At 38.0% G+C, this 12,664-nt stretch overlaps 1 protein-coding gene across 3 annotated transcripts in view; it reads left to right on the top strand.

Annotated features, from left to right (window-relative positions):
• The window catches only part of RPS6KA3 (ribosomal protein S6 kinase A3), a 111,501-nt gene that overhangs the window by 27,223 nt on the left and 71,614 nt on the right, over positions 1–12,664 (top strand). For all 3 annotated transcript variants that reach the window (XM_032619608.1, XM_032619606.1, XM_032619605.1), the window contains one exon: positions 3,088–3,144. In XM_032619608.1, coding sequence (XP_032475499.1) covers positions 3,088–3,144 — 57 coding nt within the window. The remainder of the gene's footprint in view (positions 1–3,087; positions 3,145–12,664) is intronic.

Below are 12,664 nucleotides of genomic sequence, written 5' to 3'. Positions count from 1 at the left end.
TAGTAAGCTGCCTGGTGAGATACTTCTTTCTTGTCCTGATAGTGTTCAACTATAGGTGAGAATGGGATAGAAAGAACTTAAGCATATGATATGAGTATATTTGTATATTTGGAACAGAAAACTTTCAAGATCCCTTACCAATTCTAAACTTTTTCTGATTCTAAGATCAAAAGGTCTTTATGCAGTATTATTTTATCCTCATGAAGCTACCTTACCTTAATAATAGTAATTTGCGTTGGTACAGCTTCTTACAGTTTATAATGTATTTTCTTACGAGTTATCTCAGTTTTGAGCTTAACAACAACCCTTTGAGTAGACAGGGCAGGTATCCCCATTTTGAACAGATCAAGTAATAGGTTAGGAGAAAGTCTGAATTGCCCCAAATCATAAAGCTTTTAAGTGGCAGACCTAGGACTCTACCCCTGGTCTACCAGTTCTGATTTTAGTGCTGTTTCTGCCACACCAAAAAGTAAGTTATAAGCTGTGATTGTTACTTTGCATTGAAAATTACAAGGAGCAGATGATTCTCAAATTATATTCCTATGGAAAATATAAATGTAGCTCAAGTTAAACCAAGGGTTCTAGAAGCCAAATAATGGGGAGCCATTGAGTAGATCTGTGTCAATCGGAAGAGAACACTGTGTATAATTAATGAGAAAATCTACTTTGGGCTACTAGATTAATGATGATACCATTTACTAAGAGCAAATGCAGAAGTAGCAGATTGGTGGGCCACAGAGGGAGTGATTGAATTTTGGCTATAATTAAAATAGCTAACTTAGATTGTTTACTATGTGACAGGTCTTATGTCATTATCTCATTTAGTCTTCACAACTCTCTGAAGACTTTTCAATCTCCACTTTCCATATGAAGAAAGTAGAGCTTAGATAGTTTAAATAACTTGTTCAAGGCTTCATAATTAGTGTAAGAGCAGAAATTTGAATCTAGGTGTCTGACTCCAAAACCAGTGTTCTTAAGAGCTAGTTTAAGGTTTGTCTGGAATGTTTGGATAAAAATCATCAGTGTTCAGTTGAATAAATGGTTGTGGCTTTTAAGAGGATGTATCCTGGAGTTATTTGAATCCTTACCAAAGAAGTGGGCAATACTCAGCCTCTGAAAGTGTCTTCGGAAAATAAAGATTTTATACCTGCCTCCCCCTTTTCTGCATTTTGGCACCATTTCTGTGCTTTGTAATATTGTGTGGGCATTCCCTAACCTAGGAACATACTCTGAGTGTTTGAAAATGAAAGTTACCCTTTTTAAGGGTCAGTAGACCTGTGAGGTCCTGTAAGATGGATCTTTAGGATAGGGGCATGTTTCATTAACCTTTCATCTCCAGCTTGGTGCCTAGAACATAGCATGAATGAAATGAAATGGATGGATGAATGGTTGGGTGAATAAATAGAGTTAGGGAGAGTAGAGAGAGGAGTTCAAATTCAGAGCAGCTGTCTCATGTGCGATGTGGGGTAATGGGTGGGCTACCTTTTATTTCCCAGTTGATAATTCTCCAAAGATGGTTAGCTTAGATCCTTGTACATTTGTTGAATTAACAAGTGGTCAGGGGCATTTACTCCTTTTCCCAGTGAGGGAACTAGAGAAGACATTACGTATACCTGACTTTTGGTTTTGTTTTGTTTTTAATTACACAAATAATACATATTCATCATAGACATTGTAGACACATTAGAAAATCCAAATAAGCAAAACAAACAATTTAAATTGTCTAAAATTCTACCACTCAGAGATAGCCACTGTTAACATTTTGGTGTATATCCTTCCAGAGTTTTTCCCATACAAATATATACATTAAAACATGTATATATTTATTTAAAATGGGATCATTACAATTCATATTGTTTTGTAAACTGCTTTTTCCACTTCTTACATGTGACTGTCTTTCCATGTCAATAAATTTACATCTTTATCATCATTTTTAGTGACTGCATAGTATTCCATTATATGGATGTACCATGATATATTTAACTAGTTCTCTATTGTTAGGAATTTAGGTTTACAATTTGGAGTTCTTTTTGGAAAAAGTTATGGTGAGCATTCTTATATGTACATCTTTGCACACTTGTCTTTTTTTTTTAAAGTTGAAATGATGGGACATTTCAAAGTTTTATGTGTCTCTTTTTGTTTTTTAAATACAGACTTAGATTGCCTTCTTGAAGGGTTGTGCTGATTTACACTTTCTCCAGCAGTATATCCAGAGTGCTCTTTTCCCCATATCCGTATTAGCACTGGGTATTATTTTTTTCTGTAAATCGTTAGCAATTTGATAGGCAAAGGTATCTTTTGGTTAAATGCATTTCTTTGATTAGTATTAAGGCTGAACTCTTTTTTTCCCTTATTGCTCATTTCTGTTGAGGTTCATTGTTTTTTCTTACAGGTTTGTAAAATGAAGTTCTTTATGTATTGAGGATACCAACCCTGTGTCATATGTTGCTTTTATTTTTTTGTAATCAATTTGTCTTTATCTTTTTAATGTCTGGCAGAAGACGTTTTAAACTTTTATGGATTCAAATGTCATTTTTTTTCCTTTATGATTTCTGCCTCCTTACCTCATAAGTAGTACTCACCTATATTTTCTTCTAATACTTGTATAATTTTACTTTTTGACATTTAAACATTTAATCCATCTGGAATCTCTTTGATGTAGAGACCTAGCTTAATTTTCCCCCAAATAATTAATCATTTGCCCTGATTTTCAATGGAGTTGGAATTTAGAATGTGTTTTGACACAGAATGTATTGTAAACAATGTTTGGTGAGGTTTAAATAAGACCAGTGTAGTGCATTTAACTATTAAACTCAAGGGCTTACCTGGAAAGGTAACCATCATTTATTATATCATTTCCATGGATAAAATATTTTTATAGTTTTAAATAATCAATTTACACATTAACTTTTGAAGCACAACCTGTTGCAAATTGGCAACTGCATACTTAAATGGTGGTTCTGTACTTCATTAGAACCCTTTAGGGGTGAACATATTCCTATACGGTTTTGTTTTACCTGTCTTCATTTGACTTAAACTGATGTGAGATCTGTTTTGGTAACTTTCTACTTGCTATACTTTTCACAGAATGGACAGCAAATTATGGATGAACCTATGGGAGAGGAGGAGATTAATCCACAAACTGTAAGTAAAATATTGTATCATAAGGGATACAGATAAATCAGATACCATAAAATTTAAGTATTCTTATTTTTAAACTGAACAAAGTAATGATTTTACAGTGTTAGAAACTTGTTGATGCTTTCACATTAATTTTACCAAAATACATTCTTGAATATGCCAGTGACATTTTTAAAAACTGTTTGATGAGACTGATTTTAAGAGAAGGACAAGACAAACTACTTTACATTGTTGAAGGTTTTTCATTTAAAAAAAAAACTTTAAAAAAAAGCAAACTAACCATAGATTTATTAGTGAAATAAGTATAAAGGTCATTATTTTTTGGAGATACTTAACGTTGAAAATGATTGTTCACCATTTCCTCATCTTGTGTTTTTGGTTCAGTCCTGAATCCCCAGCACCTAGACCAGTGCCTGGCATGTAATAGGCACTCATTAAATATTAAATAAATGAATTAATAAATTGTCTCCCCTTGCAAGAAAACCATTGTTAGCTCAGTTATTATCATTTTGTTCTGTATATGACAATTATTATTGATATTTACAAAATATATATACTCTGCCACTTGCTTTTTTCACTTAATATGTCTTGAACATCTTTTTATGCCAATACATGTAGATCTGCCTCATTTTAAATGGTTTCATAGTATTCTGTTTTGTGCATGTCCTGTACTTAATGTAATTTTCCCCCATTTATTTTTGTGAACTTGTGTTTCAGTAGGACATAGTCTTAGAAAAGGATGTGCTGGAACAAAGGATATGAACATGTAAATCTCAATAAGCATTGCCAGATTGCCCCCCAAACCAAAAAGTTGTAAAAACTTCACTATGTGTGAGTGTTTGTTTGACCATACCCTATTCAACACTAGATATTATCAGAAATTATTTTTAATTTGAGCCACACTAAATAAATCATACTTTCTCTTTTCAGTTTGCATCTCATTTGATTATTAGTGAAGTGTCCATGCATTATTGGCCTTTGTATTTTTGTATTTGCCCAATTTTCTTTTGGGTTACTTACTGTCTCATTATGGTCTATATGATCTCTGTATATATTCTGGATGTTAACTCCATGTCTATAATATATCTTGCAAATATTTTCCCCTACTTTTTTTAACAGTGATTATGTTGTCTTTCATTGTACGTGTACAGAAGTTTTCATTTTTAAATGGTCAGTTCTGGCTTCTGGGTTTCATGTTTTAGTTAGAAAATCTTTCCCTGAATCAAGTTTATAAAAATATCCTCTCACATTTTCATCTACCACTTTTATGGTTTTGTTTTTTGCATTTAGATTTGTGGTCTACTTGGAATTTTAGTACCTGTTATGATGCAGAAATATAACTTTTCTTTCCAAACGGGTAGCCTGTTGTCCTAATCTCTACTTACTGAATAAATAAAACCCATTCATTCCCACTCATTTGAGATCCCTCTTTTACCAGATGTAAAATAGCCATATACCCCTAGTATTAGTTCCTAGGACTGCCCTAATGAAGTACCACAAGTGGGTGGCTTAAATAACAGAAATTTATTCTCTCAATTTGTAAGACTAGAAGTTTGAAATCAAGGTGTCGACAGATCCATGTTCTCTCTGAAAGTTCTGGGGGAGGATCCTTCCTTGCCTGTTCCAGCTTCTGTTGTCTGCTGGCAGTCCTTGGCATTCCTTGGCTTGTAGACATCACTCCAATCTCTGCCTCCATTGTCACGTGGCATTCTCCCTGTGGGTCTGTGTCCAAATTTCCCTCTTCTTATAAGGACACCAGTCATTGGATTAGGGCCCACCTTATTCCAGTATGGCTTCATCTTACCCTTATCACACCTGCAAAGACCCTATTTTCAAGTAAGATCACATTCACGGGTACCGGGGATTAGAACTTGAACATACCTTTTGGGAGGACACAGTTCAACCCACAACATCCCTGAATGTTTTGACTTTACGTACCTTTTCAATTACTGTACTTTTATTATATGTGGCAAGGCAAGCCTTCCTATCTTTTTTACCTTTCAAAATTGTAGTCTTATACATCTACTAGATGAACTTTAGAATCAGTTTATCAAACACTCCTGAAAATTTTACTGAGACTTTTATGCAAATAGCATTAAATTTATAAATTAACATGAGGAAAATTATTTTAATAAATATTGGGTCTTCACTTCCAGGAACATTCATTTATTCTGATATTCTTTTATATCCTTTATCAAAATTTTATGGTTTCTTAATATGGTTTTGTACATTTCTTATTAAGATAATTCATAGACATTTTATAGTTTTTGTTCTATTGTAAGTGGGAATTCTTTTCTGTTGTGTCTTCCATTTAGTTATTGCTAGTATATAAAAAAAATTAGATGTTTCTATGTGCTTTTTTTTTTTTTTTTTTTTTGTGGTACGCGGGCCTCTCACTGCTGTGGCCTCTCCCGTTGCAGAGCACAGCCTCCTGACGCGCAGGCTCAGCGGCCATGGCTCACGGGCCCAGCTGCTCCGCGGCATGTGGGATCTTCCCGGACACGGGAACGAACCCGTGTCCCCTGCATGGGCAGGCAGACTCTCAACCACTGTGCCACCAGGGAAGCCCTCTATGTGCTTTTTAACATCAGTTGTGAAAGAGTGAGATCATTGTACTCTTCTTCTCAAAACCCTTCATAAGTTTTATGCTTCCTTTAAATAAAGTCCAAACTCTGCAGTGTGACAAACCCTGCGTAATAAAACCTTTGCACACTTCTACCCTCTACTGAAAGTCTAATCAGTCGTATGTTTCAGGTTCTCTTTTACTCCTGAGCCTTCATAGGTGATACTCCCTCTCCCAGAATTATTTTCCATTACCACTCCCCTCCAATGAAGTCCTGGTCATCCTTTAGGTCCAAGTTTTGCTATCACTTCAACTGAGGTGTCTTCCTGACACAGCTACCACTTTCATTTCCACCTTGAATTGAGTATTTTTCCTTTGTGCTGCCCTAGCAGCCCATGTGTACGCTACATGACAACACCACACTAGATTCCATTGCTTATTTACTTGTCTGTATTTCCTACTAAACTGTGAGCTACATGAGGCAGTGACCATGTCTGACTTACTCCTTGTTTTACATCCACGTATCTGGCTCCCAGTACCCAGTAGGTATTCCATCAGTGCTTGTTAATTAAAGGAACATGTGAATTCAGTCTTGGCTATCATGGGGCCTAGTGCCCAAGGCTGCCTTCAGATTTGGTCTAGATTTCTGCATCTCCCAAACCATTTGGGTTATTTAACTTCATTGGTCTATAGTATATGTTTATTAGCATTTAAGCAAATGTAAAAACAATCAGTAAGTATTAATACTGATTTTTTTTTGCCACCAGCCACCTTTTTTATTTTTGCAACAATTCCTTTGGAAGGAAAACCTCTAAATTTTTTATTCTCTGAAGTCTAAAATCAAATAATTTTCCATTGTGGTATTCTGCATACATGGCTCATACTTTCCCTCTGAGTACTCACAGCATTAGCAACATTTACATCTGGAAGTGAACTGCATTCTAGAGGTAGGTTGAAAAGGTGCAGGACTAAGATACTACCAGCAATGTGGGTAAAGCTGTTGAGATCATTCCACATTACAGGAATTGAGTATAAGATGAAAACCTAATATTTAATATTTCTTTAATGGTATTAAATCCAAAAGATTGTCAAATATGTATTAGCCTTATAGTTTTAAATTGTATTTGCCTCTGATGTACAGTTAAAAGTTTTTGTCAATTACTGATCATTTAAATAGTGAAAGTTGAGATGTCGCAGTAGTTATTTTATGTATAACAAATTACCCCAAGCTTAGTAGCTTAAAACAACATACATTTATTATCTCACAGGTTCTGTGGGCCAGGAATCTGGGCACGGCTTTCTTTGGTTCAGAGTCTCTCACAGACTACAGTCAAGGAGTTTGCCCGGACTAGAGTCTCATCTGCACCTTGACTGGAGAAGGATCTGCTTCCAAGCTCACATGTTTGTTGGCCCAGATTCCTGGCCCATAGGAACTGTGAGATGCTAACTGTATGTATGGAGGTCGTCGACTGGTAGGCTTTCTTGTAGGTTGATTGACCCCTTTTCTATGGGCTAGAATGCAGAGTGTGATGATTAGCCAGTTTTGGCCTCAACAAGACTATAGGGCAGATAGAGAATAACAAGAGAGAAGAAACCTGGATCCTTAGTGACCTAAGGATCTAGCGACACCTCTTCACTCTAACCTAGCCTCGTGCCTATGGACTGCTCCAAGAGAGAAAAATAGGCACTTACCTTGCTCGAGACTTTGCATTTTGGGGCCTTTTTGTTAGAGCAGCTTAGTCTGTACCCTGACTACATCTAATCATTCATTAACGAAGTAGTTAATGAATGTCTGTTTGGTGCCAAGAACTCTGCTAACTTGTTAGAGACACAGAAACACATAAGGGAAACTTGCAGTTTTAAAATGGCAAAATAAAGCAGTTTTTGTCCTCTTGTCCTCTGGGAAATTATCACCCAAAACAACAAGGACAATAAGAAATGGAAACACCGTCTTTGTAATTAGAATACTTCTGTTATTTGAACCACAATATATAAATATGAAAAGCAGATAAAAGAGTCATAACAAGATGAAGTTATAGGACCTAAGTGCTGGTGAGGAGTATATCATCAAGAAGCAAGCCTTATTCAGGGCCCCAAAGCCCCAGAAGAGCTCAAGAATGAGGTCACTAAGTATTGTGGAAAGTGGAGGTATGGCCCAGGCTGAAAATAGAGATTGGTTGAATGTCGATATAGAAAGCCTTTACTCTAACCCCTCTCCTGCCCCTGGAAGGGACAGAAAGTATTTTATAGAGAAAAATGAACCAGAGAGGCTCCATACATGGGGAACCCCAGGCGTAGTAGGAAGTGGGGTGAGACACTGGGCCGGAAACAGGGAGATGAAGGGAAAGCCTACTCCTCAATGGTGTTATGATCCCCTTCCCCTCCCCATTTCACCAACCAGGACCATATCCTCCAGAAAGGAGAGTGGAGTCGTCTTTCCTGAAGAAACTGAATGATCCCTGATAAAAGACCTTCAGATACTGACATTTGGGAGATCTTCAATGTAAAGGCTGGCTACTTGACCATTTAACCTACAAGAAAGCCTACCAGTTGACAAGCTCCAGAACATCTGGTCCACTTCTTAGTGCGTCACTCTTAAAAATGAGTTAAAAGCCAAATATCACCAGACACTTGAGAAAGGATTCCAACATGAAAAAATAAGATCTTGGGGGAAACGGACAATGCAGGAAAAAGGAAAAAGAAAAAATAAATTAATATCCTTTGAGTGCTAAGAGGTGAAATTGATTTCCTAAAACAAGAGTAGAATGCTATTTTTTAAATCTACTTTATTTATTTATTTTTGGCTGCATTGGGTCTTCATTGATGCGTGCAGGCTTTCTCTAGTTGCGGCAAGCAGGGGCTACTCCTTGTTGCAGTGCACAGGCTTCTCATTGCAGTGGCTTCTCTTGTTGCGGAGCACGGGCCCTAGGCATGCAGGCTTCAGTAGTTGTGGCACGTGGGCTCAGCTGTTGTGACTCACAGGCTCTAGAGCGCAGGCTCAGTAGTTGTGGCGCACGGGCTTAGTTGCTCCGCGGCACATGGGACCTTCCCGGACCAGGGCCCGAACCCGTATCCCCTGAATTGGCAGGCGGATTCTTAACCTCTGTGCCACCAGGGAAGCCCAGAATGCTATTTTTTTTAAAACAGAAAAAGAAGAAACTCTTAGAAATTAAAAATGTGATAGTAATATTTTATATTTTAGTAGAATATTGAGAAGCTAAAATGGAGGAAACTTTACCCAAAATAGAACAAGACAAATAGAAAGTAGGAGAGAAAAAGAAAGAGAAGCAATTTAACATTTACCTAATAGGAATTCCAGAAAGAGACAGTGGGGAAATGGAGGGGAAGAAATTAGGAAAGAAATACCATAAGATACATGCTTCCCCCCCAACATCTTAGTATCTCTGAAATCAGAATGTTTGTTACAATCGAAGGTGTGACACATTTTAATTGGCAGCACTTTCTCTTTCTTAATGGTACAGTGCTAATTGTGCTCATAGATTAGGTAGAATACTAAAATACCAAAAAAAAATATTTTTTTCCCCCAACATGAGGACCACGAGTCTCCGGATTAAAACAGCCTACTGAAAGCCTGTTAATAATAACCAAAAAAATAAAATAAAATAAAAAGAAGAAGAACCACCCTACTCAAGAAGGATCGTTATTATGAAATATCAAAACACCAGGGATAAAGAGAAGATCCTAAAAGTTTTGCTGTGGGCTGGATGTGTTCCCTCAAAATTTGTATGTTGAAGCCCAACCTCCAATGTGATGAAGTTTAAAAGTGGGGCCTTTGGGAGGTGGTTAGGTCAGAAGGGCAGAGCCCTCTTAAATGGGATTAGTGCCCTTATAAAATGGACCCCAGAGAGCTCCCTCACCCCTTCTGCCCTGTGAAGACAGAGCAAGAAGATGGCTATCTACGAACAAGGAAACAGATCCTCGCCAGACACAGAATCTGCTGGCAACTTGGACTTGGACTTCCCAGGCTATAGAATTGTGAGAAATAAATTTCTGTTTGTTGTAAGCAACTCAGTCTATGGTATTCTGTTATAGCAGCCCAAACAGACTAAGACAAGCTTTTAGAAATTTTTTTTATACCATATATAAAGGCCTGGGGGACTTCCCTGGTGGCGCAGTGGTTAAGAATCCGCCTGCCAATGCAGGGCACACAGGTTTGATCCCTGGTCCGGGAAGATACCATATGCCACGGAGCAACTAAGCCCGTGCGCCCCAACTACCGAGCCTGCGCTCTAGAGCCCGCGCGCTGCAACTACTGAGCCGTTCTACCACAACTACTGAAGCCCACGTGCCTAGAGCCCATGCTCCGCATCAAGAGAAGCCACCGCAGTGAGAAGCCCGTGCACTGCAACAAAGAGTAGCCCCCGCTCACCGCAACTAGAGAGCCCAAGCAAAGCAACAAAAACCCAATGCAGCCAAAAATGAAAAATAAAGAAATTTATAAAATAAAGGCCTGGGTATAAGAATAATATACGATATTTCAACATTGAAAGTTAAAAGTCAAGGAGCAGTGCCTTTGAAATGCTTAGTGAAAATGATTTTCAATGAAGGTATTTTCAGACATGTACCTATTCTTTGGAAGAAGAATACCTTCTTCTGCCAACAGTAGAAGGTTATTAACTAAAGGAAAGACATGAGATTCAGGCAGCAAAAGACCCAACATGTACAAGCACAGTGAAGAAAGTTCCTTCCCGTTATGATGAATAAAGGATGCTTCAGAAGACTAGTTCATTCAGTAGGCTTAGAGAGTACTCAGTCCAGATTGAAGCAGACAGATGATTCCAGGAGGGCTGTCTTTAGGGGAAAAAAAGAAGTTATGAATTGTCCAGTAGGTTTGAGTATTGAAAATCCACTTGAGAGGCAAAGTGAGAAGAATTTGAGATAGGTGCAAAGAAAAGAAAACAAGTTTTAAAACAAAGCAACTATAAATTTAACAAAAATAGAAACGTTGTACACAAGAAATGTAACTAGAGTATATTACTTCAAGCAGTGAACAGTGTTTACATAGTCATAATATTTGTAAAGACTCAATATTGATTTAACCAAAATGTGTGCTATGAGTGTCAAGTCAGCTGTAATAGGATGTCTAAAGGTAATATCTGAAATTGTTGAGTCAGGAGAAAATAGTATAAGGTTATTAGCTATCATATAAATAGCAGAGGGAACAATGAATAGAGCTGAAAGGGTATCGAGAACACTGGGTACTGCTACCTTTTTGTTATATAAGCCTTGCATCATTACTTGACCCTTTAATCTTCACTCAGACCTTCTTGACATATGGAGCTGCCCCTGTGATTTCTCTTGAGCATGTCTCCTGGTTTCTATTTGTGGTAGAGCCATTTCATTCTGTCTGGATTTTTCTCCCTTCTTCACACCTCATGTTTTCCTCTCTTCCCTTTGTTCTTTGCCCTCCGATCTGCCTCCTTCCTATATCCTAGCTCTACTTTTCTTTCATCTTCTAAAATTTAATGCTGTTTTCCTTTCTTCTGGCTTTTTGAAGGCTCAATCCTTTCTTGTCTTTATGCACCTGAAGTAAAATTTTTATTTCTTCCACTCATGAAGTATACGAAATTTATCTAATTAAATTGATCCATACCAGAATATAACAGATAGACATCACATTCCACCATCTCCCTCCCCAGGAATGGTTGCGTGTTAATTCATACTTATGTACAATTAGTTGAATTTCTCACCAGTTAACTTGTTCCAGCCAGTGTATTTTGTTTTCTCCCTTCCCTGCTGGAGAGACTTGATTATTTTTATCCGTTATTCCAGTAGGGCTGGGAGAGAGACTGCCTTCATAGCAGAAGGTAGGGTGCTGTATAGCCCTTCAAGCCAAGATACCTTCCTGGACTCCAGAATTTTCTATCCTTTCTCAGCTGGCCAGAGGACTCCATGCTCTGATGATCCATGCAGAGGAAATAGGGAGTCTGGGCTGTTTAGGTCTCCATAATCATCCAAGAATCATTAAAGCAGTTTCTTGCTTAGTGGGGAAATAATTCTCTTAATGGTTCTTACAGTAGCAGGCAAAGGTTCTTCTGAGGCTTGAGAATTAAAGGAGATAAATAAGTACCTAGCACAAAGGAAGAGCCCAGTAAGTGTTAATTTTCCTGTCCTCTTCCTCCCAGATGCTGATCTTGCTCTCTCAGACTATTCACCTAGTTCCTCTTAGGAACTAGGATGCTATGCAGTAATTTTCTGGCTGACAGTAGGCCTGGCCTCAGACAAAACTGTGAACTGACTTTCTCTTAATTTGGTCCTTTGACCCTTCTGTTCCCCTTATTGTTTATTTCTAATAACCATGCATACATTAATCACTCATAACATTAACTTTGTATTATATTACTACAGTCCTAAACACTATATTTATCAATGCAGTCTTTGTAGCTCTTGTATCAGAGTCACATGCATGATTGTTAAGAATTGGAGAAAACATGGGCTTCCCTGGTGGCACAGTGGTTAAGAATCCACCTGCCAATGCAGGGGACACGGGTTCAAGCGCTGGTCCGGGAAGATCCCACATGCCACAGAGCAACTAAGCCCGTGCCCCACAACTACTGAGCCTGTGCTCTAGAGCCCGTGAGCCACAACTAGTGAAGCCCACGTGCCTAGAGCCTGAGCTCCGCAACAAGAGAAGCCACCACAATGAGAAGCCCGCGCACCGCAATAAAGAGTAGCCTCTGCTCGCTGCAACTAGAGACAGCTGCACACAGCAACAAAGACACAATGCAGCCAAAAAATAAACAATAAATTAATTAATTTTAAAAAAGAATTGGAGAAAGCTTGTTAAAAGTAGTAGTGGTAAAAATGGCTTAAAAAGATAAAATGGAGATGACTGTAGATGACTTTGGATGCCAAGTTAAAGAGCAGCACCCCTGTAGAGGTCACAGGCAGGAGTACACCAGCAGTGCCCCATTCTTTTCAAATCTCCTCATGGGCCTT

Source organism: Phocoena sinus, chromosome X (assembly GCF_008692025.1).
Source record: "Phocoena sinus isolate mPhoSin1 chromosome X, mPhoSin1.pri, whole genome shotgun sequence".
Lineage (NCBI taxonomy): Eukaryota > Metazoa > Chordata > Mammalia > Artiodactyla > Phocoenidae > Phocoena > Phocoena sinus.
Note: the sequence above shows the minus strand (reverse complement) of the source record. Positions and strands in the feature narration are given on the sequence as shown.